The sequence below is a fragment of the Cheilinus undulatus genome, linkage group 10 (assembly GCF_018320785.1).
Source record: "Cheilinus undulatus linkage group 10, ASM1832078v1, whole genome shotgun sequence".
Taxonomy (NCBI): domain Eukaryota; kingdom Metazoa; phylum Chordata; class Actinopteri; order Labriformes; family Labridae; genus Cheilinus; species Cheilinus undulatus.
Window position 1 is genome coordinate 29,103,867 of NC_054874.1, and position 27,239 is coordinate 29,131,105.

Below are 27,239 nucleotides of genomic sequence, written 5' to 3' on the forward strand. Positions count from 1 at the left end.
CATGTTTTGGGGACCTCTGAAACAATATAAACTTGTCTTAAAAGGGTACTATGTCTCCTTTAAAACCAGAAACCGTTTCATCCCTAATCGTTACGCTCCTTCTGATAGCTGAAGAAGACTCCTTCTGAAAACTACAAAGCCTCCAGGGTGCAAAATAATGTTTAATTAAAAGGACGGCTCAACAGTTGAAATTGTAGATTAAAGAAATATACTGAAATCAAACCCACCCACGAGCAGAAGACAATCCATTCCAAGTAAGGTAATTTACTCCTGTAGTGACTCTACATTCCTCCTTGTGCCTGCCCCAACAAATTGGTCACCGGTGCTTTTATTACACAACTCAGCACTCATATCCAGTCAGAACAGGCTCCAGCACCCCGGCAGAGCCCATGGCTGAGCCAACAGCTGTTACTTTTGATGTAAAGAATTGTAAGGATAGAGCAAGCAGCAAGGGCTGTGTATTTTAATCATTATGCTCATCCATGAAAGATTATTTCAGAAGGTTGTTAATGTGTTTATTTCATCTCATTACCAGGACCAACTCCTTATCTGGGCAGGATTTTTGTTGACTTAAAAGGAACCCTGCATGATCAGACAAAGTCACCCTACTGGATGTACATTTGAATCTCATATGTACAGTGCTTAACAAATTTATTAGAACACCTGTCCCAGAGACCATCCAGCATCATGAAGTGCTTTAATGAGGACTCTTTCATTTTCACTGAGCTCTCCACATTTTACCATTTTGAACAGGAATGAGGAATTTCAAACTGAATTCACCTTTTTATACCCAAATTTGAGCCGGCTCACTGGGCTCGGTCAGAAATTAATCAAACATAACATTCAACCATTAAAACTCATTTTTCTGTTCAGAAATGCAATTAAATAAATATAATTTGACATATTAATCAAGAAATAATAATGTGCTTTACTATTTTTTTCAGTTTTTTTTTTAAATCAGTAAAATTGAAAATTCATGGATAACAATAATAATTGTATTTTAGCATTAAAATTATCATTTTGGTTAAAGAGATTCTACATATTGGTGTATTAACCACTGCAAAAGCATAAAAAATGATTGTGATAATTACCAATGCTGTTAATTTAGGGCAGCTGTGGCATAAACCTTACTTTGGGTGGTGGTCTAATAAATTTGTCAAGCACTGTACATTGAACTAAAAACCTCACTAGATATCAGCATTTTGACTAAATTTGATCTGATAAACTCTCCAGGAGGCTGCCAAGTTTTGGTGTAAACTGGAAGCGTGATGTCACTCAGACACAGCGCTCCTCAGGGTTAACCCTTAACCAGCTGTTTTAGAATGACAAAAAATCTTATAATGTTTCAGTCTTGCGAGCTATCTCATTACAAACCTTCTGACTTTGGAGGAACAAACCCCAGAGTAGTAGTGTTACACGATTTGGTAGTAATGAACGATTATACTAGACAATTTGCAATCGTGATTAGGATATAATGTTATCATGAATTTACTTGCTTGTGTGTATTTCTGAACCAAAAAATAAAAATATTAAGTAGCAGAAAAAAACAAAACCTGAAGTTTATACAGCACTGCATTCAAAAATTGCAATATTTTCCCAAAAAATAAGTTTGTCCTTTTCTAAAAAAAAAAATAAAAGTACTTCTACAAAGTGCAATGGTGGCACTATTGTAAACTTAAAAGTTTTTTTTTTACCTTTCATGTACAACTAAAAACTTTAAAACGGCAGCTTTTAATGCAATTATGACATCGCACACCCTGACACCACAACTGTAACTGGATCAATTGTGCAGCACTCCAGAGTAGCGTCAAAGTGGTTTTACTACTCAGCGTGGTTCACAATCAGTTCAGTCATTCAAGTTTTTATAACCATCTCACCACCTGAATCTTATCACCAACTTCACCTCTATATCAGTGTGCTCTCTGTCTTCTCTTATCTCCTTTTCTCCTTTCTTGCTTCTTTCCCACTCATTCCTTTGCTTTCAGTCAAACATTCTTTTCTTCTATCGTGCCCAATTTGTCTCTCCCTCTCTGCCTTCCTCAGTCACTGCTCATTGACGGCTCACTTGCTTCCCTTGCTTAGCCTAACTCCCTGAAATACTCCTGTTCACTCTGAGCCAAGAGGCCCCTGCCACTAGCAGTCCATTAACCACTCCAGTTTCACGCTGGCACTCAGTCATCCTATTCTTCAGCTCACAGCATGCTCCTTTATCCCCTGAGATGTAGTGAGCAGGAAATCGTGTGTCTGTGTGGGCCTAGGTGTGTGTAGGGAACAGAAGAAAAATATATAAAGGAGGTAAAAAAAGGGGTGGGGGCTCTAAACACCAAGGCAAATTATTACCTACTGTACCTGATTCAGACAGCTTGAATCAGACTCTGCAACTCAAGAGTTATGACCTGACTGGCTTAGTACTTCTCGTTATCTTAAATTAAGCATTTGCTGAGGTGGTTCCCCCAGGAAGTCGGTGCAGTGCTGCACAAAGGCTCACACAGGCACAAGACTCCATGCTTTGAGGAGCCTGCCAAACTCAAAAACATGTCCTAGAGCCAGAATCTGTGATCTGCAATTCACCTTGTATCCTAAACAGCTGTAAAAGTCAGTGATCCTTGGCTAATCCATGCTGGTTGCCTGCTGAGACAAGCCAGCTTGTTTATGTCAACAGAGTTCATGGATGCTGCTCTTTTATGTCACTGTTGCCTTTAGACCACGGGTGGCACCTCAGAGAGGGCAGCTAGAATGATCTACTTCAGGCAAGCAATGTATGCCACACCGAACCTGTAAGAACAGCAAAAATGATTACAGGCATTCTTGTGGAGCATAACTAACGGTTACATCTGTAAAAATCACAACAAGTGTGTGAACAGAGACACATACACAGACTCAGACACGCTCAGGCTTACAGGCATGCTCACACACAGCAGGGGAGCAGTATGCTTTGTGGGGGTTGAGCTATAGTAAACATTACAGGGGTTGATGTTAAGGTTAAGCAATATAACACTCTTTTTTGCCAATGGCTAAAACTTCCATCTTCCATAATACTATACACTGAAAAACCCAGCTGAAGTGAAAGTAAGACATTATTGCTGTAACAAGGACAACAAAAAGAGACAACTGTCTTGATAATCCACCCACACCTATTCTTCCTAAAAGACCCATTACCACATCGGTGAGTTTTGCTTTGACTACCACTAGCTGACATATCTCCTCATGTTATCATCCCTGGTATGTTAGAACGAGGTGTAAGGCCATGATGATGAAGTCTTAGGTAAGTTAATGCCATAGAAAGGATAGATTAGAGTTAAAATGTCAGTCCAGTAGATCAAGTACACAGAGCATATTTCTACACTCCTTAACCTCTCTATGAACTCTGCCTGTGATGTAGGACCAATTCTGCCAGGAGGGCTCATATTTCAGTAACTGGTGGGGCTGAATGATTGGCTGCATTTTCATTATTATTTTGACATAAAAATGCAAAAATTCACTCCAAAATAAAATCTAAGAAGTGTTTCATTAAAAATACATTTTACATACAGTGCTTAACAAATTGATTAAACCCCCTGTCATATCTGTCTCAAAGACCATCCAGCATCATGAAGTGCTTTAACGCGGACTCTTTAATTTTCACTAAGCTCTCCACATTTTACCATTTTGAACAAGAATGAGGAATTTCAAACTGAATTTACCCAAATTTGAGCCGGCTCACTGGGCTTCTCTGAGAAGTCAGAAATTAATCAAGCATGACATTCAACCACTAAAACTCATGTTTCTGTTCAGGAATGCAAGTAAATAACTATCATTTGACATATTCATCAAGAAATAACAATGTGCTTTACATTTTTTTCAGTTTTTTTGTAAATCAGTAAAATTGAAAATTCATGGATAACAATAATAATTATATTTTAGCATTAACAATATCATTTGGGTTAAAGAGCTTCTACATATTGGTGTATTAACCATTGCAGAAACATAAAAATGATTTTGGTAATTACCAATGCTTTTAATTTAGGGCAGCTGTGGCATAAACCTTACTTTGATTAGGGTTAGGGTGGTCTGATAAATTTGTTAAGCACTGTATATAATAGGGATGCAACATATCATCAGTATGATATCAGTATTGGCAGATATTAGCTAAAAAACTGAATATTGGTCATTTCTGCCGATATTTAAAACCAGTATTTTAGTCATAAAAATCTGCCCTCAGCTGTAAATAGGGGTGTGATGAGGCTCTTATCTGACGAGACAAGACAAGACAATATTTGGGCCCAAGAGAATGAGACAAGACCTTTTTTTTTTCCAATTTTGGAGAAATAAATACACAGGTGGAAAATAAGTCCTTTATGCAGTTGAAAGTCATAATTGCAAAGCATTCAGACATATTCAGAAATTTTTCGACTAGCTGCTCTTGTACTGAATAAGCTATCAGTGTTTACTTAGTGTGTCTCATCTAACTCTGTCTGAAACTACATTTTAATGCCCTTCAAATCAAACCTTTATTTTAATACTCTACCAAATTTTAATTAACTACACTATGCACTCGTTGCTGAAAATTACAAATATAGTTAAAGCATTTAGATTATTCTGAAAGTTCTTTAAAAACTGTTTGCAACAGACCTTAATCTAAAGAGCTGCATCAGTAAAATTAAACTATTTCTCATCCTCTTTAAGGACATCCATATTAAAAACACTCACAAGAAATCTGTCAATAACACGTTTGCTGTAATTTAGAGAAACAGATTATTTTATCATTTTGTTATCTTTTCTTCTCATATGAGCTCTGACAGTGTTTGACACAACACACAGATAAGCGTGTGTGTTAATGTGTGTGTGTTGGTGAGCAAGTGTGTGTCTCTGCTCTGTCTGTTGTCAAACAACAAATAGGGCGCGTTTAACTTGGGCTATAGCTTCAGTTTTTGGAGCTAATAATCAAACAGAGTTTGCTTTGCTAAGTTTACCGCTGCAGTATACAACGACCCGTCGCGCTACACATGCTAAGCTTCTGACTGATGATAGCACAGCCAACAGCTGATGGATGAGTGACTGAAAGACAGTGAGATGAGAAGCAGACATGACACAGCAGCAATTGAATCAAAGTTACAAAAACACAAATATCGATACTATGAGGGCATCTGTGCGCATACAAGTACTACATAAACGACGTATTCTCTTCACAGAGACTGCACAGGTCATTATAAATAGACTATTTTAATTTACCTGGATCTTTAAGGATCTGCGTTTAGCTGTTTTAAAGTGTAAAAACCTTGAAACGATGCCTCTTTTGTTATCCTCTACAATAAAGACTGGCTGCTGTAGTGAATTTAGTGTAGGATTTACTACCACTAATCAACGTGTATCACGATACATATCATATCAGGGCCTCTGTACCGGGATATCTATTATATTGTGAGGCTGGGGGAAATACTCAGCTCAATAAAAAGAGGTACAATCTAAAGCTTGCCGAGCAGCTGTGGATACTTCCTGGGGAAATACAGCAAATTTTCATCTCTACACCTGAAACACAACCATCAGAAAACTACATGCACTCGAAAACAACAAAGCCTAGGATGTGGAGTGGCAGCAAGTCAAAAGCCTTGTAACTATAACAACAAAGGTCAATTTCTCTGAGTTTTGTGAGAGTAACTTTTTATTAAACAAAAAAAATTGCCATAGATAAGTAGCAGGGGCTATTACTTGTTATTTGGCTAAGGACACAGTGCTTATATGCGCACCATGAACATGACTCGTTATTTGCAGAGGTGCACCCATTGATCAGTGAGTGACTAGAATCAGACTTTTTTTTTTTTTTTTTTTTTTTTGCTCTACCCTGCACTGACATGCCGGTCTTCTCAAATACAACAGATGTTGAGTCAGTCTCAGACACATGGACATGAGTGGTTTATGCATGCACACAGCAAAGCAAAACACACACACATAACTTAGCATGTCAGCATTATGGATGTAAGGTGCCCATTAGCAGAGAAGCCAAATCTTGGAAACATTTGAGGATAAACATAAACTGTCTCCCTACACCTGCTCCTGTTGCCTGAAAGCACCTCTCTGCCCACTGTGGATCAGCATGTCAATGCTGCCCATATGTGTGCACTCGTGTCCCCAGCAGGCTGGGTGAGCACAGGACGTTATGATTTAACTAATATTCCTGTAATGTTCTTTGGTTACACTGGGACACTTAAAGATGGAATATAGGGCATCGGTTTGATTCAGTGGGTGGAGCAGGGCCTATATGTAGAGGATGAGTCCTCGGCACACTGGCTGCAAGATCAATTCCTGGTCTCAGCGCTGTTTGGTGAATGTCTTTTCCCGCTCTCTCCCCATGTTTCTTGTCTCACTTTGACTGTCCTAACTGAGAAATAATTTTAAAAAGAAAGATGGCACATAACAACCATTTTCCACCGTTAAACACAGTACCCTGTGCTCTAAATAAATTATCTGTACTGTGTTAGGTTTAAATATAATATGGATCAAGTAACAGAGGTTTTTGAACCAGCTCACAACAGCCTTTCACCAAAACAAATGGTTCTAGTGTGTGTCTCTTTAAACAAGAAAGAGATCCTTCTAGGGCTGGGCAATAAACTGAGTCTCAGTTTCTATCACTATTTGGCTTCTCACGGTTAGAAAAACCAGAAAAATTGTGATTAAATGATTACTGTGCTGCATAAATAAAGTGTAAGAGTGGGGCCTTATACACTAAAATATTGCTCCAGTGACTAAATCCCATTTTATTTTTGTATTTATCCAGGGCTTTACAAATCGATGCTAAACACATTACTTTCATCAAGCTCTTCCCAATAAAATCTGCGGATGTTATTATCCCTGAAATGCTTTTATTGTGAATGGCCTCATTAGGAGATGTGCTCAAGTCATTAGCAGCTTAACACACCTCAGCAGGCATAAATTCAGTATGCAATCAAAAGCTTGTTTATAGGGGAGAAGGCGGTTCATAACACTTGAATGTGGATTTAAAGCATTATCTCTTTTTAACTTTGTAATATATATAAATAACATAATACTGTTACAGTGAAAGGCAAGAAAATACCACAATATCATTTTTCAGCCATATCATCCAGGCCTATCATAGTGCCACTATAATTACATGTAATATAGGTTAGTAGCCCTGTTGTGAGCAGTTCAGCTATTAAGTTGTAAAAGTACACATATCTGTACAGTACCGATTCAGTGTGGGCCTCTTGGTACCGTACAGATGTGTACTGAACAAAGACATGTGGAGCCAAGCTCCTTCAAGCACAACCCACACCATCCAGGCAACCACACAGCAAATGACAGCACTACCCTGAATCTTCCCAGATAAAAGTCTCCAGTTTGAGAACGGTTTGTTTCTCAGTGAAATTCAACAGTGGACAAAAACAAGGGTGAGACAGAAGTAGCGACTACATTATTCAGCAGGTGCGTCACTCACAGCACATCTATCGGCTCAATTAAAGCATTCAAAACAGCACCACACACAAACATGAACGCCACTGCAACTAGGAGAAAAAACAGAGCAGACACAGCTGAGTTTGGATGGGGTTTTAGAACCTGTTAAAGTTAACTGAATCGAAGTAAAAAAAAAAAAAATCTTCCATCTTTCATTAAAAAGTCTGACTAGCCCTTCATGAATTTTCCGTAATTTAAGGTCTCTTTATCAAAACACTTGTGCTCTGGTTATGTAAATCAAATTAAACCTAAATACGGTGCCTTCGACGTCAGCCGCAGGGAAAGGGGGACTCAGTCATGTCTGCAGCTAGGTCATAGCATTAGTAACAGCTATCTACAAACTCCAGACGGACTCTAACCTCTTCATCTGCTTAGATGGGCTGTGAAAAGTACTCCCAAACATTGTTGTAGGTCCCATAGATTAATAAAGTAATCCAATGCTGAAGTCTGTGTTGAAATCGAAAGGGCATCAATTAGCCAGTTATATGATAATGTGCTCAAGGTTGGCTGGGAAATTTGAGGATTTGAAGATTAAAGTCAATATGGCAATGCATCAATAAAAATACCCTAGAATTTAAAACATTTCTTTCAGTATTTTTATTCACTGAAGATCTTTTGGAAGGAGGTTGCACCAGTATTTGTAATTTAAATGTGATTTATTTCGCTTATTTATTTTATGTTTTTATGTAGAAAAAAAAAAAGGAAATCCTTTTTTGTTGGTTTCAGTTACCGTACTGTAAATGTACATAGCCATGACTCTAAAACTGAGGTAAGTACGCAATGTTACACCCCTAGGTGGTACAACGGTACCTAAACAAGTCGCCTTCTAACTTTATAAAGTTGTCATTATGGTGCTCATGTTTTCCTGTATGCCTGTCAGGCTTTTTATGCGTGAAAGCAACTAGATGTCATTTGCGGGCTAGTAGAGCTGTGCACCTTCACTGGTGTCACAATTCTATATGATTGTGAAAATCAGGCCAACGATTAGATTTGATATCCCAGTGCATCAAGAGTCATCCAATGCATCCTCCATTTTCTATATAAATGCACATGGCAACAGTCTGATGAACTTTTTGTGTCAATGTAAATTTCTTTACGTAATAAATCTACTCTTTTATAAAATTTACCTGTCCCTTTTTCATAAACTCATAGGTTAACTTGTTTTATAAAACATCGAAATAACTGTTGCATATTGAAACTGAATAGCCTTATCAGCTCCTTTCTCTCTGTTTTTCCCTCACTCTCACACGTATTAGGAATGAACTTCAGATCATCATGTTAGGATTCCAAACTGAGAAAAAGGAAAAGGAAATAGGACAGGTTGCCTCCTGTCATATTAAATTATTCACTCATTAAAGGGTTTTATATCAACTCAAACTAATGTAGCTTTAAGAAAACATTGTTGCCACACTATTAGGAAGTGTTTCACTGTTTTAGGGTAATGCTAAATCAATCATATTGGGCTCTTGCTTCATTTATTTTACATGTGTACAGAAATTATGTCTGCTCCACAGGTGCGTTTTGTCTCGCATGTTTGACATGATTGCACGTAGCAATCGCAACAGTGTTGAAAAAAAAACAATGGTTTTTAACTGTCTGTGGGAAAAATGAAAATGTTCAGTTCCCCAATCCTCGATAAAAAGGGAGAAAATACACAAGCATCTGTCTGCATCAATAAAGAGCTGCTTCTGCATCACAATGCAGAATAGTCCATGTCTGCATTTTGATGCATCAAGGAAATGATTATTTTCAACACCACTCACCACTGCATCCCTAATAACTTTTGGTATGAATGGCTTTATAAAACAAAGAGTGTTGAGTGATTGACTGAAGTACACACAATAAAACACACTGAAAAGAAAAGTTAACAGCACTGGCAACCAGCATGAACAGCTACCAGAGCCGTCAGCTTCTCATGCCTCTCCTCAACTTCCCTATGCTGTTTTTAAAAAGCCTCTGTGACCCCAAAACTGAGGAACAACCCAAACCATGAACACTGAACCGTTACACCTCTAGCATCTAAAAATGTAAAGGGTACCCAATAAAGCAAAAGGACACTGGAACTTTAGAGCTAATGTGCTCATTTCTCACACACACATTCTTCTTTAATAACTGCAAGTAATATCATTATGACATTGAGCAATGTAATCACGCATCACATATTTTTCTCTTTACTGGTGTTATGAAGTCAAGGGCATACTCAGACCTAAGGTGGGCAGTTTAGATGCACACACAGACATGCACACTCAAACACAGATTTGTGTATTTAGTGTTATCTGGGGAAATTGCACAACCTGTTTCTGTTTGTGGCTCATTTTTCTTTATAGCCCCACTCCAACCTGTCCATAGTTTGTAATCCTAGGCTATTTATTCCAATACTAACATTATTTTCACTTATTTTGCCATCTTTGTTTCCAAAGGTTGATAAAGAGCTTACAATGATAAATCTACTGTTTATAGATTATGACTTTTCTTTGTGTGTCTGAACATGAGTGTATGATAACTGTGCTATTGTGACAGTTTTCATTATTGAGACTGTGACTATTAGGAATGCAACTGAACTAAGTTAACATCGGACTGTTTTGCAATATATCAGTGACTTCTTTGCAGACATGCTATTTGGTCAAAAGCTTCCTAAAACAACAAATATAAAAACTGAATAGACACCCTGTGTGCATGCATCACAAAAAGTTTTATGTTCATTCCTTTCTGTGTATATTATTGGATATTAAGCATGCATGATGGGGGAATTATGAAGGATTGTGTGGAGGAATTCTTTATTCTCTGCCTACACGTGTCTTCTGTGACTCCTATGGTTACTGTTTGTCTTTGTGTCCAATATCAGTTTTCACTTGTTGCTAGACATGGCTAAGGGGTTATATTACACAACAGCCTTACTGGCAGATGATGTGCATCACTAAAGGTGACTCTTATTGGTCTGCTTCCACAGAATCCCCTCTGTGAATCACACAAACTGGCATAGTCAGAGAGGTGCAGCATGATGTCATCACAATTAAGTCACCTCTAGAAACTTCAATGTGTCAACAATGCCACACCTTGCCAAAGAAGGTGAGATAAATCCTGTGACACAGATCCATGCTGTTTTCATTTTAAATAGTGTTTAGAATAAAACCTACAGGATATGTCAGGGGATTGTCTTAAAATTAATAACAGGTATGTTTGCAGTAAGTTACTCTGTCTTCACTTTAAACAAAAGGAAGCAAAAAGTTACCATCAGTGGAGTTAGGAGCAGCATATTTGAACCCAATCAACCAAACGGATCATAAAAGTGCAACAAAAAGTTCTGGGAATACTCACAAATTTCTTTTTCCCTTCTCCATCCTCATAGTTCTTCTTCGCTTTCTTGTCCTTCTTCGGACCAGCAGCTGAGGCAGAATTTCCCACGGGGGGATCCATAGTTACAAACTAATCCGTTTCCTTTAGTAGGGTGTCAAAACAATCATGAATGGCGGCAAAGCCCTCGCACTTAAACCTTAAAACAACGCTTCTCCACTTAAATGATATTTCTCAGCTTACGAAGGAAACAACAGTTTATTCCCGTGGGCCTGTGCTAGTGCTGTGGCTAACTAGCCGCAATTAGCACCGTGTTGCTAATGATTTGGTCGACAGCCAACAAGCAGCGAACCCCTTGCTAAGCCTCCTGTCTGTTAGAAGTGAAGGAGGGAAATTCAAAGCACAGCCTCAGGTCCTCGCAGAGAAAAGCACCAAAGCAACCTGTTGCTTATAACAATTACAAACTGGAATGAAGCCTATTAGTAGCCACGACAAACAGACACCGGAGCTTTATCCGCGCGAATTATAAGTCCTAAAAGTAAACAGTACTAACTGTGCTAACGTTAGCATTAGCTTGTTAGCTTGTCAGGCTACAGTAGGTAAGTCCGGAGAAGGAAAAAAAACTCCGCTGTCCCCACTTCCAGAGTTGCTTTCGTCGACAACAACACGGGTGACGACTTGGTCTCACGGATGACCATGCCTAACGGAGTGTGCCAAATTAGTTTCCATGTTTCTTGCAAGTTGAAGTTAACTTTTTTTTAACCCCTAGGTGACAGCAGGGAAAGCTATGTCTATAGCGGTAGAAGATTCTTCCTGTTCTTCTGACAGTCCGGTCAGAGCTGGTTGGGGAGGAGCCTACACGCACTCCGTAGTTACACCTGAGAGGATTTAATCGAGGATACTGACCTGACTACACAGAGGTGACACTGGTAGAGCTCCGGGGAGGAATTACAGGTCAAATTAGAACGAAAAAGCCACTTTTGACAATGTGTTTGTGCTTTAAAAGCATCTCTGCTTGTGTGCGTTTCCAGCTGCATACAGAGCGAGCGATGTAAAAATGCACTGCGTCATACAGTTTCCAAATCCCACAATGAAGGAAAGAGTTGACAATGGAAAATCCAATGAGCAGAACAGAGGAGTAACCATCCAGCAGCAGACAACAGCACAGTCAGGTTTATCTGGATGCTGTTTTGTAATCTTGGAAAGTGACAACTATATTAATATGGAGTTATTAACATTAAAAAAAATTCAACTTGTGTTTGAGTTCAGCCGCACACTAATTTAATATTAAGTTTAAGAATAGCCTATTTTGCATTTGTAGTTAAATATAATGTTAAATAAAAAAACATTTTAGAAATCATATTGCCTTTTTTGAGTCTATTTAAGGCCTATTTTTTCAGTCGTCTGGCTTTAACACATATTCTCTTTGCACTGTTCACTGGTAGCCTGCGTCCACTTGAATTTGCGCACCTCATGATATCACCCAAGTTATTATCATTAGGAATTCGTATTATTCTTCTTTGTACTGGTGTTTCAGTAATTATTTGCCGCTTTAAATAAAAATTTGGGTCGTTTTCCACTTCCTGTAGAAAGGGAATTGCTCCAGTTCAGTCTGTTTTTTACAGCATGTGTGGTTTTGGCACTCAGCTACTGCGTCCTGTTCACACGGTGCAAATAAAAAGTCAGGCATGAAGCGCCATCAAGCGGTGGCCGGAGCCACAGTGTCACCAGGCCTAATATTTCATGTCAAATGAAAATTCACCTGCAGAGAAGAAACATCTGTGATACCAAACTGTAAAAAATCCTTGAGTGAATCTATCAGTGCTGATAGGTGAACACAGGGTTGAACAGCAGGGTATCATATGACCAGCATTCTCTGTTACACCTGCTTGAAAAGTTTTGAATACTCACCACAGACAGCAATGATCACCGTGTTTACTTTAGTGGAATTTTACATCTTGCACGAAGCAGTCAGCAGTCACTGAGTGAATGCACACAGAAATTCTTTTACTCTCACAAACCCACGCGCACACAAATACGCACACGCAGACACAGGCACCGGATTACAGAGATAGGCTCATCTATCTGTCTCGGTATGTGAAAGATGTTTTCCAACAACAAGATTGGGGAGGATTTGCGCATAACCAGTGGCACTGGGACCGACTACAGTCTGGTTTATCGCACAGGACTCGTCATAAACTCGAGCCTCAAGTCTTCATTCTCTGGGATATTGGTGCCATAAATTGTGGGGGAAAGGTTAATTAAAAGTAAAAGTGCAGGATAAGGCTCCCGGCCATGTGGCACTCGTAAAAACGTCTGTACATGCATGAAATGATTAACAGTTGACATCAGCAGCTGCAGCATCTCTATTCATGAACAGGTGGATAGATAAAGAAGACTTCAGAGTGCATTTGAATATCCTTATGAGACGATATAGGTCTGCAGGATGTCATTTAATCATCACTTTACAATGAAAAGAGGGGTGTGGGGTGCATCTTTTCACGGGACAAGACAATCCATTTACTGTCATACAAAATATCTATGTACAATTTACTGTAGGCTATGTCTTTATTTAAATACTTTGAAGGTCTGCAGGTAAAGAAAAGCAGGTGAATCTTATAGGGAGTTTAGAGCCAGACTGCAGGTCAGATCTGGAAGCAGAGTTGGAGTTTGCATGGAGGACGCCTTCAATAGATGTTTTATTTCCGTATGAAGTGTGGGGACTACAGAGGAAGCATAGATTGTTTCACATTATACTCATTAGTGACCAAAAATACAATAATCACAAATTTAGGCATTAATATCTCCTTAAACTCATGAGCTGAAGGGTAAAATAGAGCCAAAGATTGCATTCGGGGTTCTTTTAGGGTTTCCAGGTAATTATAGCCATCCAGAGAGTTCAAGATAAATTATAAAGGTAACAGCTTTATGTGTCCAGTTTGTGTGGCAGCAGCAGTTCAAGGGGAACAATTTGTCCTGAACCCCCCCACAGGAGTCTCCCAAAAGAAGCAGAGTCCCAGAATGTAGTCCCTGTGGTCTGGCCTACTTGTAGGAGGTCCTGGCCTCTCTCAGCGACCTGTCATATGGCATGGAGGCGAAGAAAGAGTTCCGAAGCTGGCAGTTGATGAAGAACACAATGAGCAGCACTAAAAGGAAGAGCAGCAGGCACATGACAATGTAGGTGATCAGGTCCGGTTTGTGGAGCTCGCCCTCCCGGAGACCCCCTCCCCCACGCCCCGTTGTGGGTCTCAGAAGGGCGGCCACGCTCACCGAACCGCCATGGGAGGCGTTCAGGGAGGCGGGGGCGTGCGTGGAGGACTGGGCCATGAGCACCAGGTCGAAGTCTGGGGAGTTGGTGGAGTTGAGGAGGATCTGCCTCAGCATGGCGCACAGCGGGCTCACCGGCTGCGTGGGTCGGCTGCAGGATGGAAACACAAGAATAAGGTAATGTGGCGAACTGAACTGGTGTTGGATCATTGTGGGAGGGCAGTGAACAAGAACCAGAAAAGATCCTACAGTGACACTTTTAGGATCAAGCTTTTAGGACAGAACATTTCGTCATCACCCCTCTAATGTCCGACAAGGTCACTGATAAACTCTCCGCTGGCACAGATGTCACAGATTCATCCCAGTGATAATGAAAACAATAAATCTGGAAGTCATTATCAAACACAAGTATAATTTTATCATTTGGATCTTGATATATTCTTTAGGTAAAGCTCAAAGCAACGCTATACAAACCAAAACGCACTGTTTTAGTTGTAAAAATGACTTACTTTGGTGTGCGCTGCGAAGGGTTCCGCAGGTGAGGTAAAAAGGACAAAATCCCGGCTCCGCATTCCTCAGTGTCCCCGGCTCTGTCCGCTCCTGCTCCGCCGAGGACGCGCTTTGGAGCAGTGGCGGGTCGGTAGCCTCCAAGCTGCGCCCACAGACCATATGTCGCTGTGAGTTATAATGCAGCGTCCCCTGTCACATTAAACACACCTGGTCAAAAACACATGTGACAGCGCTGAGAGAGGTCCCAACCAGAGAGCACAATCCCACTTGTTGGTGTTTAAATCCAAATCGTTCTTGCACAAAACACAGAATATGTTGTCACGGGCTGCTGTAGCTCTTTCCAGATGACTTTAGGGACTGTCAGAGGTGGTGAAGTTCAACAGCGATCGCTGGTACGCACACATGTTATGGGGTGCGCAGCAAGGCAAGATCGCCTCACCTTGTGCGTACAAGGCACGGCTATGCCGATGCTTTTATCTGGAGGAAGGTCGATACGCGCCGTTTAGGTGCAACCAGCAGCCTGCCCGCATGGGTCTATTGATCCAGTGTGACTGAAATGAGACGAAAGGAAGGATTAATGGAGGACAAAACACGGCGGCACCTCGGGTCTTGAACGGCTTGTCATCTTTGTCCTGGGTTGCGTGCGTATCACAGGGCAAAGGAGAGAGAGGGAGATGAAGAGAAAGGTGGAGAGAGGGAGGGAGAGAGAGTGAGAGAGAGAGAGACAGAGAGGCGGGGGAGGGGGGGCTGGAGGCACGTCACGGGACAAGGATGTGCAACAGAGTCACAGGAGAAAGTATCTATCTATCTCTCTATCTCTCTATCTATCTATCTATCATTTTTCTGTTTCTGTTTTCCAAACACATCACTAATGGGAGCCAGAGGTCTAAAAAATGTGGACCCAGATACATTTTTTTAAAGTCAGTGTCTCTAAGGGTAGTAATTTAGAAATTTCAAATGTCTTATTTCCAAAATAAAAATACATTTCTATGAATAATATGCTATAGTAATTGATACTGTTTTCTGATCTATTGCCTGATCACAGATTTGGCTGGACAAATCCTGACAAACCTAGAGAATGGGCCCTCATTGTGTTTTATTGATATCAGTGTATGTTGGATCAGTAGCACTGGTGCAAGCTCAAAGTGTGTCAAGCTGTTTTTGGGTCTGGTATTGAAGATATTAATTATTTGTGCCTCTTTTAACCTCTTTAAACCACTTTTTAACTAATTTTTGTCACTTTTATTAGCCACTTTTCATCAGTTTTGTGCAACTTTTATCCAATTTGTCCCTTCTTAATTTTTTTTTTTTTTTTTTTTTTGCCACTTTTTAACCATTTTCCACCAGTTTTCGGCTATTTTTGCCCATTTTGACACATTTTTGCCACTTTCTCCTCATTTGTAGTCATTTTTAGCCCCTCTTCCCACTTTTTTCTGCCGTTTTGGCCGATTCAAACCAATTTTGCTTCTATTAACAAAATGTAGCCACTCTCTGCCTATTTTTTTTTGCCTGTTAACGCTTTTTCCACTTTCAACCAATTTTTGCCCATTTAAACCCATTTGCCACTTTTAGCCCATTCTGACTCTGTTAACCCTTTTGTTGCCATTAAACCCCTTTCCACCACATTTTATGCCCCGTTTATTTTGCTCCTGTTAACCAGTTTTGCTTCTTTAAACACATTTCATTCTGTTTTAAGAAAAGGAGATTCTATTTTAAAGAAAACTTTATACTATGGCATGCAGATTAATGAATTATCTGTTGCTTTGATAAGGGTGGTTGTTATTCAGGTAAAAAAAAAAATCAAATATGGTTATCCCAGCTTAACTTTACAATGGACCATGATTTTCCTGACTATACCATGGGCCCCCATTTGGCTGGGCTCCAGAAAGCTCACCCCTTTTATCCTCCCTTGCTTGTAACTAAGAAAAGCAGAGTTTGATAAAGACCCACACAAATTAAAAGTGATACATTGCAGCCAAACATCAACATCAGTTGTTTCATGGACAAAACCCTGAGAAAAAGGTCTGTGTATGTTTATTATACCAAATAATTTTATATAAGCTATTCAAGTAAAATTCTGCCATGATCTAAGGCAGTGGTTCTCAAATGGTGTGGCAAGGCACACTGGTGTGCCTTGAGCCAAGTCTTGGTGTGTCATAGGAATTTGTACAACCATGCGTTATTACTACAACTATACAACAACAAAAGAGAGCAGAACAGGCATAAATGACAACAGAATTACACTGAAGAAGTAAGAGACACAATAAAGGAGGAGCTGGGGTGGAGGAGGGTTGTAAAAAGAACCTTGCAGAGGGAGTAGCAAAGCATAGACAGTCTTTGGATATGACAGCATGAGTACGATTCGCCAATAGCATGTCTAGAGCACACCAGCTGACAAGAACTTTGATTAGATCAGCTGATCTCAATTAAATGGCAGTGCTTACTTCCATGGCCTGCCTGAGCTAACACTACACACGCAATTTACTGTAACATGTAAGAGGCTATTTTGTAAAGATATGGTGGTGCCTTGAAATTTTTTTTTTGCCTTCACTTTTTTGAGTTGTGTTATATTGCAGCCTGATGCCACAGTCAAAAAAAATGTTTTTTTTTGTTTGTATTATGTTTGTTTGTTTGTTTTTATCTTTTAATTTTTGTTTTGTCATTAATCTTCACTCAGAGCATCATGTAAAAGTAAAAACAGGATTTCTTAAAATGAATTAAAAATGAAAAAAAAAAAAAAAAAACCTGAAATATCCCATAGACACAAGTTTTCATACCCTTTGCAAAAACACTTGAAATGTAGCTCAGGCTCCTCCTGATCTCGTGATCTCGACTCCTGGGTTTTTGGTCCCCTCTCTTACTAAAACCCCTTTCCCCAGATTGCTCAGTTTGGCTAGGCAGCCAGCTCTTGAAGAAGTCCTGGTTGTGCCAAACTTCTTCCATATGAGAACTGTGAAGGCCACTGTGCTCTTGGGAACCTTCAGTGCAGCAGAATTATTCTCCAGATCTGTGCCTGTCAACAATCCTGTCTCTGTGCTCTGCAGATAGTTCTTTTGACCTTGTGGCTTGGTTTTTTTGCTCTGATATGCAATGTCAGCTGTGAGACCTTCTATAGAGAGGTGTGTGCCTTTGCAAATCATCTCAAATCAACTTAATTTACCACAGACGGACTCTAATCGAGGTGTAGAAACACTTCAGCAGAGATCAAGAGAAACTGGAGGAGCCTGAGCTAAATTTAGTGTTTGTCAAAGGGTCTGAATGCTTATGTTAATGTGACATTTCATTTTCTTATTTTTTAATTCATCTGCAAAATTAAAAAAGAAAAATCTGTTGTCACATTTTCATCATGGGGTACTAAGTGAATATTAATGATCGACTGTAGCATCAGGCTGCAGCATAACAACATTGAAAAAAAAGTGAATGGAGGCCTGAAAACTCTCTGAATGCACTGCATGCCAGTCTCATTTTTTTACAACCTCAGAGCCAACAAAGCCTCACACCCCTCCTGAGATCATTGGAACCTTCCATAGGGGGTACTGGACCCCAGGTTGGGAACCAATGATTAAGTAAATAATCACTAGGTTTGAAGTCCAAATATATTTTCACAACTAAAGAAATGCATCTTCTTTAGTCACACATCTTGGACAGTCTGGTGAAATATCTTCTGATATTTGATGCCTCCTTAATGGAGTTAGATAGAGACAATATGTGGCTTTAAAGTTTGCCTCTTTAATTTCATCTATCTATTTTTAAGTAATGACTAAGAGTCAGGGTCATTTCAGGGCCAGAGTGAGGAATGTTCTCGCTCTGAGGTGAGGAGTGAACATGAAAAAGGTGTGAGATTGGTGAGTGTCTGTAAGAACTCAGAGGGGGTGATACATTTTAAAGAAGGCTAACAGGTAGCCTGTTGTTCAGAGCCTGACTTATTCCAAGTGCTGCAGATTATCTCCTGTAGGAAAGACTGGAAGAGAAACAAACAGCGATTGGACCTCACACAGCCTGGTGTATGTGTGTTCAGAGCATGTAATGTGTTTGCTCTCTGTGAAATAGCTTTGACACTGGTGCTTGACACTAAAAAGAAGGTGCTAAAGATGGAGACTGGAAGCCAGTTTGCTCTTACACGATAGTGCGGACATGAGCATGCATACAGAAGGGCCAGACCCTAAAAGCTGTGCCGCTCTGTTTCATATTCATCTGCACCTGTTCTGTCACAATAGAAAGGCTGGCAGGCTTAGAGAGAACAAGGACAGAGGGACACACAAACATGCACAAACACTGCTGCAGCAAAAATACAACAAACATCCCCCAAATTGGAAAAATGACTTTGATGCCACATGCACAAACAAACAGACTCTGAAATGTTTGAGGCAAACTAGTTCCCAAATAAAAAAAGACAAATAGCCAGCAGTGTTCTAGTGTCCCACATCAAGTTATTTTTCAACATTAAAGAGGGTAAAAGTGAACAAGAGTTTGGGGAAATGTGCAATGTCTCATGGGAAATCTAAACCCAAGCCTTAAGCCCTGTTTACATACATGGAGGGACAGCAATAATTGTGACGGTTAAGGAGATTAGTGTTTATTATTGCTTTTTGGATTCTGAACTCATTCCCTGCTTTGCCACAGGCCTGCTGTTATCCACATCCCCATCACACACACATTTACTCAATCCCACACATGCACCCAGAGAGGAAAATCCTCACACAAAGCAAACTCCACCCATCTGACAAAACCTTTGTAGCTGCCTTTAAGTGGTGATTATTTTGGAAACTCACTCAGGCTTCATGAAAAGGTGACATGGTTCAGCTATAACAGGGTTGTCCAAACTATGGCCTGAGGACAAAATGTGGCCCATGATCCAATTTTAGTTGTTCCTCAGCAAATTCTTAAAATACAATGAAATATAGCCTGCTTTACAACAAAACGCTTGTGTTTGACTGTACTCTATTTCTTAGCTTCAATTTTTTTCCCAATATTGGGATTAAATATGTGATAACTTTTCAAGTGTCTTATTGTTCCCAGGCCAGATGAGATGTATAATCCCTCCAGTGAGTTCTGGGTCTTCCCTCCTTCCAGTTGGATGTGCCCGAAGACCTCCACAGGGAGGTGACCAGGAGGCATCCTGATCAGATGCCAAACCACCTCAACTGGCTCCTTTTCACACAAAGGAGCAGCAGCTCTACTTTGAGATCCTTCTGGATGTCCAAGTTCCTCACCTTGTCTCTAAGGCTGAGCCCGGCCACCCCCCTGAGGAATCTCATTTTGATTGCTTGAACCTGCAGTGTTGTTCTTTAAGTCATGTTCATGATGATAGGTGAGGGTTGGGACAAAGATCAACAGGTAAATTGAGAGTTTTGCCTTCTGGCTCAGCTCCTTCTTCACCCCAACGGTGCAGTACAACGTCTGCAATACTGCAGATGCTGCACCGATCTGCCTGTTGAGCTCATGATACATTCTATCCTCACTCTTGAAGAAGACCCCGAGGTACTTGAACTCCCCACCCGGAGGGAGCAACCCACCATTTCCAACAGAGAACCATGGCCTTGGTTGGAGGGGCTGACCCTCATCCTGACCGCTTTGCACTCCACCACAAACTGCCCCAGTACCTGCTGGAGATCTGCGTTTGAAGAGGCCAACAGAACCATATCATCTATAGGGTCAGGTTAGATTTATGAAGGAAACTACACCTATCATGTTCAAGCACCAATATTTCAATAAAGTTTGGTAGCTAGTGTTGTTGCTCTTGATCTGTGTCTAAACATGGAGATGAGCTGGAGATGAGCTGTCATCCCTAGAAAAGGATTTAGTTGTAGCCTGGGCTGACCATGGCCTCCTGAAATCTCAATTACTCAGGGTATCTTAACTTACACTGGGTTGGTTTTAACTAACTTTAATACACTAAAGGTGAGTTTTATCAAAATCACCCTATGACCCTTACATTTTTCTGTAGGTGGCCCTCAGTGAAAAAAAAAAATGAACTCCCTTAAGCTGAAAGGAAGAGACAAGTGTGGTGTGACAACTAAGACATATATGTTGACAGATGCCTTGCTCTGTGACTAATTGTTGGAGTGATCATGCTTTGCTCATTAGTTGTAACCCACAGCAATGGAATTTTCATTAATGATGATGATTGTGCTCCTCTGTAGTCTTCATTAAAGGTCAGGACCAACAGCATTACTGCTTTTGAAAACAGTGTCACAAAATATGTCAATGACCTCCTTACATTCCTCCTCTTGTTTAGGTTGTTTTCCTCTTTGTGTTGCTCATGCAAACAGCCTAGTTGCACATAAAGGGCACACCACTTCCTCCTCTTGATGCTGTTTTTTTAAGACGTCTTTTCTGCTCTAATTACCTCATGCCTCTTTTCCCATTTTTCTGTTTTGTGGCCAGTTTCTGCCATGTCTTTTTCCTCTCTCTTTTTCTCTACACCTCTTTTCTGCCACCTCCCTCTGCTACTTAATCTTTTTAATCCATAAGAAAGGGGAGCTCATCCTTGAAGCACTGGGCTTTCAAACTTGAGATAAACAAGAAATGTTAAATTTGTTTTCTCTCAGTGCCTGTTTGCCGCTGAATTAAGTGAAGCTTGTTGCAAGACACCATCTTTCTGACTTAACTTTCCTTCTGATGAGACATAAACAGTGCAATGGTACACGTCAACAGGGATTATGTATATGTACACTGCCCTCCACGTATGTTTTTCTGTGATTTTCTTGTGCAGATATGTTGATGAAACACTTGTATTGCACTGGCTCTGCACTGTCAGCTAACTGGAGAATTGTGTGCACTCAGGCGCTGATATTTTATCGCCCTTATTTTCCTTTATTTCCTGTGGGGAAAGCCTCAAGTTTTATAAGTCTTCCCTTACAGCTCACTGCCAGGGTTTTACTTCATTAAGTTTCAGTTTGCTCACATTATGTCATGTCAAATGAGAGCTCAAACAAAAGAGGTGATAATCTGCCCACCAGTGCCTTCCTCAGCTGTTATTCCTAATTCATCAGAGACAAAACTACTTGAGTCTGCCATATTTAGTTTATTTTTCTTCACAAGAGAGTCATATTGTTTTGTTGCTTCCCTCAGCTTAAGCTCCACAGAGCAGTGGAGTTATTCTCTGCTCAGGCAAAAGTCCAACAACCAGATATTGTGTGGAGTCTATCACTGTCTGCTTTTCAGCGCTGCAGCAGCAAGCTGGCTCATGATAACAATGCTAACAAAGCCCCAAAATCATTCATGATCAATACGTCTAAACAATGAAACAATCAGCTTCTACTTGCTAGGACAGACACACACAAGGACAATCAGATAGCATCTCTGAGCAGTGATACAAGTTCCAGAAGCCTAAGAGACACAGTGTGAGCACTAAGGTGCACATTCCTGCATGCACACAGACAATCACAGGAGATTTTTCTCATGCACAAATGGTCATAACCAGACACAGAGAAAGAGAGCATGCTCTCAGACTTAATGCACATGCAACACCTACAGAGATAAACACAAGCCACATACAAGCAATAAGATGTCTAATTGCTGCACAAGCAGCTAGGACTCCTTTTTATCCTCTGTCAATATGATTCATTTTTCTGTGTGAGTGAAGAATCTCAAACAAACAAAACATACACAAAAATGCCCCCACTCTCACATTTCTAAAATGGTCTTAATTTTCTTCAAACCACCTCATCTTCAACCTCAGCAGAAAAAAAAATCAGGTGGCAAAATAGGATTTCTCCCTGCCAGCACATCAAACGCCCCCATTGGCAGAAATCAGACGCTCTACAATTAGTCACTTGATTATCTCACCAGAACACCAAATGCTGCTCCTCATCTCAGGGAGGGATAAAAGAAGAGGCACTGACTGACTCTCACAGGAAAAAATACATATGGACACTTGAAGTGAGCAGCAATTGTCATGTAACCACTGAAACAGAACTAGCTTGTTGTACATTTTATATTTCACACACAGCATTATATGAAATCTCATTCTTGAATGCACAGTGTTTCCACACAATAATGCACCTTTTCTGTTAAAGCTCCTGAATGGTGTTATAAGATGGCTATGAAACAGACTGCAATTAATACTGATACCTCTTTATGACCAACACAAGCAAACAAGACCATTAGCGACAGTACTGATCATTTCTACATGTTTATTTTAAATGCTTATAACACCACTGCAGGATAGGTGTCAAAGGAAATGCAGCTGCATTTTATGATTTTCCATGATTTGCAAACAATTATAGTGAATGATACACTATTACTAACACAAACAGGAGAACATTACCAAAGAGATAAAAGGGAATTTTTGCAGGGTACACCAAAGCATTGGGTGTTTTAGGTTTGGTTTGTATTTTAGGGTTGATATATGACAGGCGGCTGCAATATTAACCACTAGGCCAGATTTTAGTCATGAAAATTATAAATAAGTTAAAAAAAGAACAACTTAAATTTCAAAATCCTGACAACGAAGGAGTAATATTTACTCCATGATGCTGAAGGCATGCTGGTAAAATGTGTTGAAGCAATCCTTCTTAGTACAGGATAAATGAATAAAATGCTCCAACCTGGATCTGTCTGCAAAATTTGACTCACTGGAGTCACAGTAACATTCATGTCATGACAGGTAGGATTTAGTGCAAACAAGTCTGAGTTTCATTTTCTCATCCTGCATTAAAAACTTCAGGTATTCCTAATATATCATTTTCTATAAGTGATGTTATGTTTCTCTTGCATTTAGAAAATGTCTGAGTTGTTAATTTGCAGCCAAATTCAATCCATTTCCTGATGTTGCTCTTCAAAATAAGTCTTCAGTGATAACAGCAATTGGAAACATTTATTGTGACTGACCTGGTGTATGTGTCTATCGCAAGGTTGGAAAGAAACTAGTTACATTTACTCAAATGACTCAGATCAGTAGTTTTTTGTATATTTGTACTGAGGGACTTTGTACTTCTGAGGGACTCTGCCTCTCCGAAATAATCATTTTATACCCAGTAATAGCCCAGTAAAGGCTCCTGCAGCTGTTTTTCATTAGTACACTTACTTTTCTAGCCTTTTGTCTCACAGTCCCTACTTTTTTTAAATCTGTTGCTGAAAATTCAAACTTAGCTAATATTCTTCCTGAAATTATAAAATGTATCTGTTTCAACTCCTGATAAGTTGTTGATGTTCTATTGTGAATTAAAAAAAGTTGTTATAACCAATAAGGAAATATCATATTTTACTGTACAACTCATCAGTCTGTAATACTTTAAATGAAATACTTATTACTTGAACTTGACTTGATTTATTGGTCAGTACTTTCACTTCTTCTTAAGTAAATTTTAACCAAAATACTTTTCTTTTACATGAGTAATATAGTCTTGTACTCATTTCCACCTCTGCTCGTTTCTTTTAATCATCCAAGACTAAAAAAAGCTCGAGATCAGTTTAACACACTTTCAGGTAAAGATGATTGTTCCTGCTTCATCTGGCATTTTAAGCTCATCTGTTACAGAACTCTACAATGGGACAACCTTGACCATAGGGTGGGAAGTCATGTAGTTGCCCTTGTAGGGTTTTTCTTTAGTTTTTCGTGTGTTATTTTAAATTTTTTTCTCCTCCCTCTTACCCATACCCTAACCTTCAGGGTTCAGGTGCCTAACCCTCCTAAATTTTATCCCTTTTATTAAATGCTTGATTTTTATTCATAAAATTCTGCTGTTGTGAAAAACAGCCAGTTACTGTAACCTCTGACTGAGAGCAGAAAATACAGTTGCAAGAAAAAGTATGTGAACCCTTTGAGATTTCTTGGATTTCTGCATAAATTGGTCATAAAATGTGTTCTGATCTTTATCCAAGTCACAACAATAGATGAACACAGTCTGCTTAACCTAATATCGCACAAAAAAATGATACGTTTTCATGTTTTTATTGAACAAAACATGTAAACATTCACAGTGCAGAGTGGAAAAAGTATGTGAACCCCTGGGCTAATGACTGGTTGACCTTCCTGTGGCAGCAATTACCTCAACCAAATGTTTCCTGTAGTTGCAGATCAGACCTGCACAACAGTCAGGGGGAATTTTGGACCATTCCTCTTTACAAAACTGTTTCAGTTCAGCAATATTCTTGGGACATCTGGTGTGAATTGCCCTCTTGGGGTCATGCCACAGCATCTCAATTGAGTTGAGTTGAATACTCCAGAAGGTGTATTTTCTTCTGTTGAAGCCATTCTGTTGTTCATTTACTTCTATGCTTTGGGTCGTTGTCCTGTTGCATCACCCATCCTCTGTTGAGCTTCAGTTGGTGGATAGATGGTCTTAAGTTTGGGATGAGGTTTTGATGTTGGTGTGCTGTGCCTTTTTTTCTCCACACATAGCGTTGTGTGTTCCTTCCAGACAACTCAATTTTGGTTTCATCTATGGACAGAATATTTTGCCAGTAGTGCTGTGGAACATCCAGGTGCTCTTTTGCAAACTTCAAATGTGCAGCAATGGTTTTTTTGGACAGCAGTGGCTTCCTTCGTGGTGTCCTCCCATGAACTCCATTCTTGTTTAATGTTTTACTTTTTTAGATTTGTCAACACAAATGTTAGCATGTGCCGGAGATTTCTGTAAGTCTTTAGCTGACACTCTAGGATTCTTCTTCACCTCGATGAGCATTCTGCGCTGTATTCTTGTAGTCATCTTTACAGGACGACCACGCCTAGGTAGAGTAACAACAGCGCTGAACTTTCTCCATTTGTAGACAGCCTGTCTTACCGTGGACACATGAACATCAAGGCTTTTAAAGATTTTGTAACCCTTTTCAGCTTCATGCAAGTCAACGATTCTTGATCGTAGGTCTTCTGAGAGCTCTTTTGTGCCAGGCATGGTTCACATCAGGCAATGCGTCTTGAGAACAGCAAATTCAAAGCTGGTGTGTGTTTTTTATAGGGCAAGGCAGCTTTAACCAACACATCCAATCTCATCACATTGACTGGACTCCAGGTTGGCTGACTCCTGGCTCCAATTAGCTCTTGGAGAAGCCATTAGCCCAGGGGTTCACATGCTTTTTCCACCCTGCACTGTGAATGTTTACATGTTTTGTTCAATCGAAACATGAAAACATAATTTTTTGTGCGGTATTAGTTTAAGCAGACTGTGTTTGTCTATTGTTGTGACTTAGATGAAGATCAGAACACATTTTATGACCAATTTATGCAGAAATCCAAGAAATCCCAAAGGGTTCACATACTTTTTCTTGCAAGTGTATAGGTCATTCAGTACAACATTCTGATTCTGGCTTGAGTAATATAAGTCACGTCCCGCCCTACGGTCAAGGTTGTCCCATTGTGAAGTCTGTAACAGATGAGCCCAAAACACCCCACCATTGAGGTTTGCAGCCAGATCCTTTTGTGTGGCATTTAGCTGGCCGCTAATTTCCATTGAAGGTATAGACATAAAAAAAAAGACTGTGTGAAGATAAAACGCTCAGTGCTTTTATTATCTTTGTAGAGTGGGGGGTAATTGACTCAGGGTTCTCGTATCACAGTGAGCTAAATTTAGCCCTGCCCAAAATAGACCTTCCCTCTAAAGACTTGTAAAACAATCTGTATCCTAAACCCAGTCACACTCAATTCTCAGTCTTTCCACATGTTTACATCAACTTCATTGAGCGTTAAGACACAATTTGCTTTAAAGGTTTTGTTTTAAAGAAACTTTACTGTGAATCTTAACAGATAATTTCATGATTTTGTATACATTTTAAGCTTACAGCTAAATAAGGACTGACACAAACTTTAAGATTTCTTCAATGTTTTCTTTAAAGTTTAATACAACCAAATAATGTTATATAATTCAATAGGTTAAATCAAGTAGGTTTTTATTCCAGATTTTTACAGACAGGTGAATTCATGTGTTCTTCTTGCTTTTTTCTTTGATTTACAGTAAAAATAGTCAAATGAACATCAGCCCACTTACCTGTTTTTTTCTTCTTTAACTTTACATCCAATCAAAGTACAAGGAAGAATTATTACTTCAAATTGCATGCTTTTTTGTAATCGTGTCACATTTTACAAGTTTTATTTACTATGCCATTCATTCACATATTTCATTGTGGTACAGAATTTAAAGTCCTTTTCACCCAGCATGCAGCATAACTCCAGATTTCAGCACAGGTCAAGTGGCTCTTAGCTCTAAAGCAAACAAAATCTACAGACAGCCACCAGGGAAATCTTCAGTGTGATCTCGAGGACAATAAACAAACAACAAAAAAGGATCTAAGATGCTGAGACTCTGGTAGCTTCATTCTTACCTTCTTTTTCATCTGAATTTCAAATGTGAATCATCTCAGAGTGCTTGTGTTCAGGATCAGCAAAGAAGGTGCTTGTTTTAGTTTGGAATGGGAAGCCATGCAGTAAAGCAGCGACACATCCGAGAAGTCTGAGACACTCAAAAACATGAAGAAATTGATGGAGAGGGAGGACAGGGGGAGGAGGCGGGAAACTAAACAAATCAAGTGGGAAATAACAGAGGCAGCGTTCCCTGCAAGTCATAATCTTTGATCCCCCATGAGAATGTGCATGTTGTACTCAGAGTCTGGATGGGGAAAGAGGAGGAGCAGTCAGAGGAAACAGACAAAAACAGTCAACTGGAGAAATCACATTTCTAAGGTCGTTTAGGTCATGCCCACCTGTGATTAAGACAATGACATGATAAGGGATGCACAAGTAGACATGTAAAAAGAAATGAGATGAAAAACAGCAACCA

The 27,239-nt window shown here is 39.8% G+C and overlaps 2 protein-coding genes across 5 annotated transcripts in view; both read right to left on the reverse strand.

Annotated features, from left to right (window-relative positions):
* LOC121516273 (protein diaphanous homolog 1-like) overlaps positions 1-11,768 on the reverse strand; it is a 156,367-nt gene extending 144,599 nt beyond the window's left edge. For all 3 annotated transcript variants that reach the window (XM_041797476.1, XM_041797474.1, XM_041797477.1), the window contains exon 1: positions 10,768-11,768. In XM_041797476.1, the coding sequence (XP_041653410.1) occupies positions 10,768-10,866 (99 nt within the window). In that variant the 5' untranslated portion in view covers positions 10,867-11,768. The remainder of the gene's footprint in view (positions 1-10,767) is intronic.
* A 1,432-nt stretch (positions 11,769-13,200) lies between these two features.
* On the reverse strand, positions 13,201-26,875 carry LOC121516534 (small integral membrane protein 32-like). Of its 2 annotated transcripts, XM_041797872.1 has the most exons (3): positions 26,785-26,875; positions 14,520-15,071; positions 13,201-14,161 (listed from the first exon to the last, which is right to left on the reverse strand). In XM_041797872.1, the coding sequence occupies exon 3, from the start codon at positions 14,125-14,127 to the stop codon at positions 13,786-13,788; it is 342 nt and encodes a 113-aa protein (XP_041653806.1). In that variant the 5' UTR covers positions 14,128-14,161; positions 14,520-15,071; positions 26,785-26,875; the 3' UTR covers positions 13,201-13,785. The 2 variants fall into 2 exon arrangements, with proteins under 2 accessions (XP_041653806.1, XP_041653805.1); XM_041797871.1 differs by lacking the exon at positions 26,785-26,875 and having other exon boundaries at positions 14,520-15,162.
* Between the last annotated feature and the right edge of the window lie 364 nt (positions 26,876-27,239).

Bases quoted from the DNA above. Each gene is read 5' to 3' on its own strand.
- LOC121516534 (XM_041797872.1), bottom strand. From the start codon at position 14,127: ATGCTGAGGCAGATCCTCCTCAACTCCACCAACTCCCCAGACTTCGAC.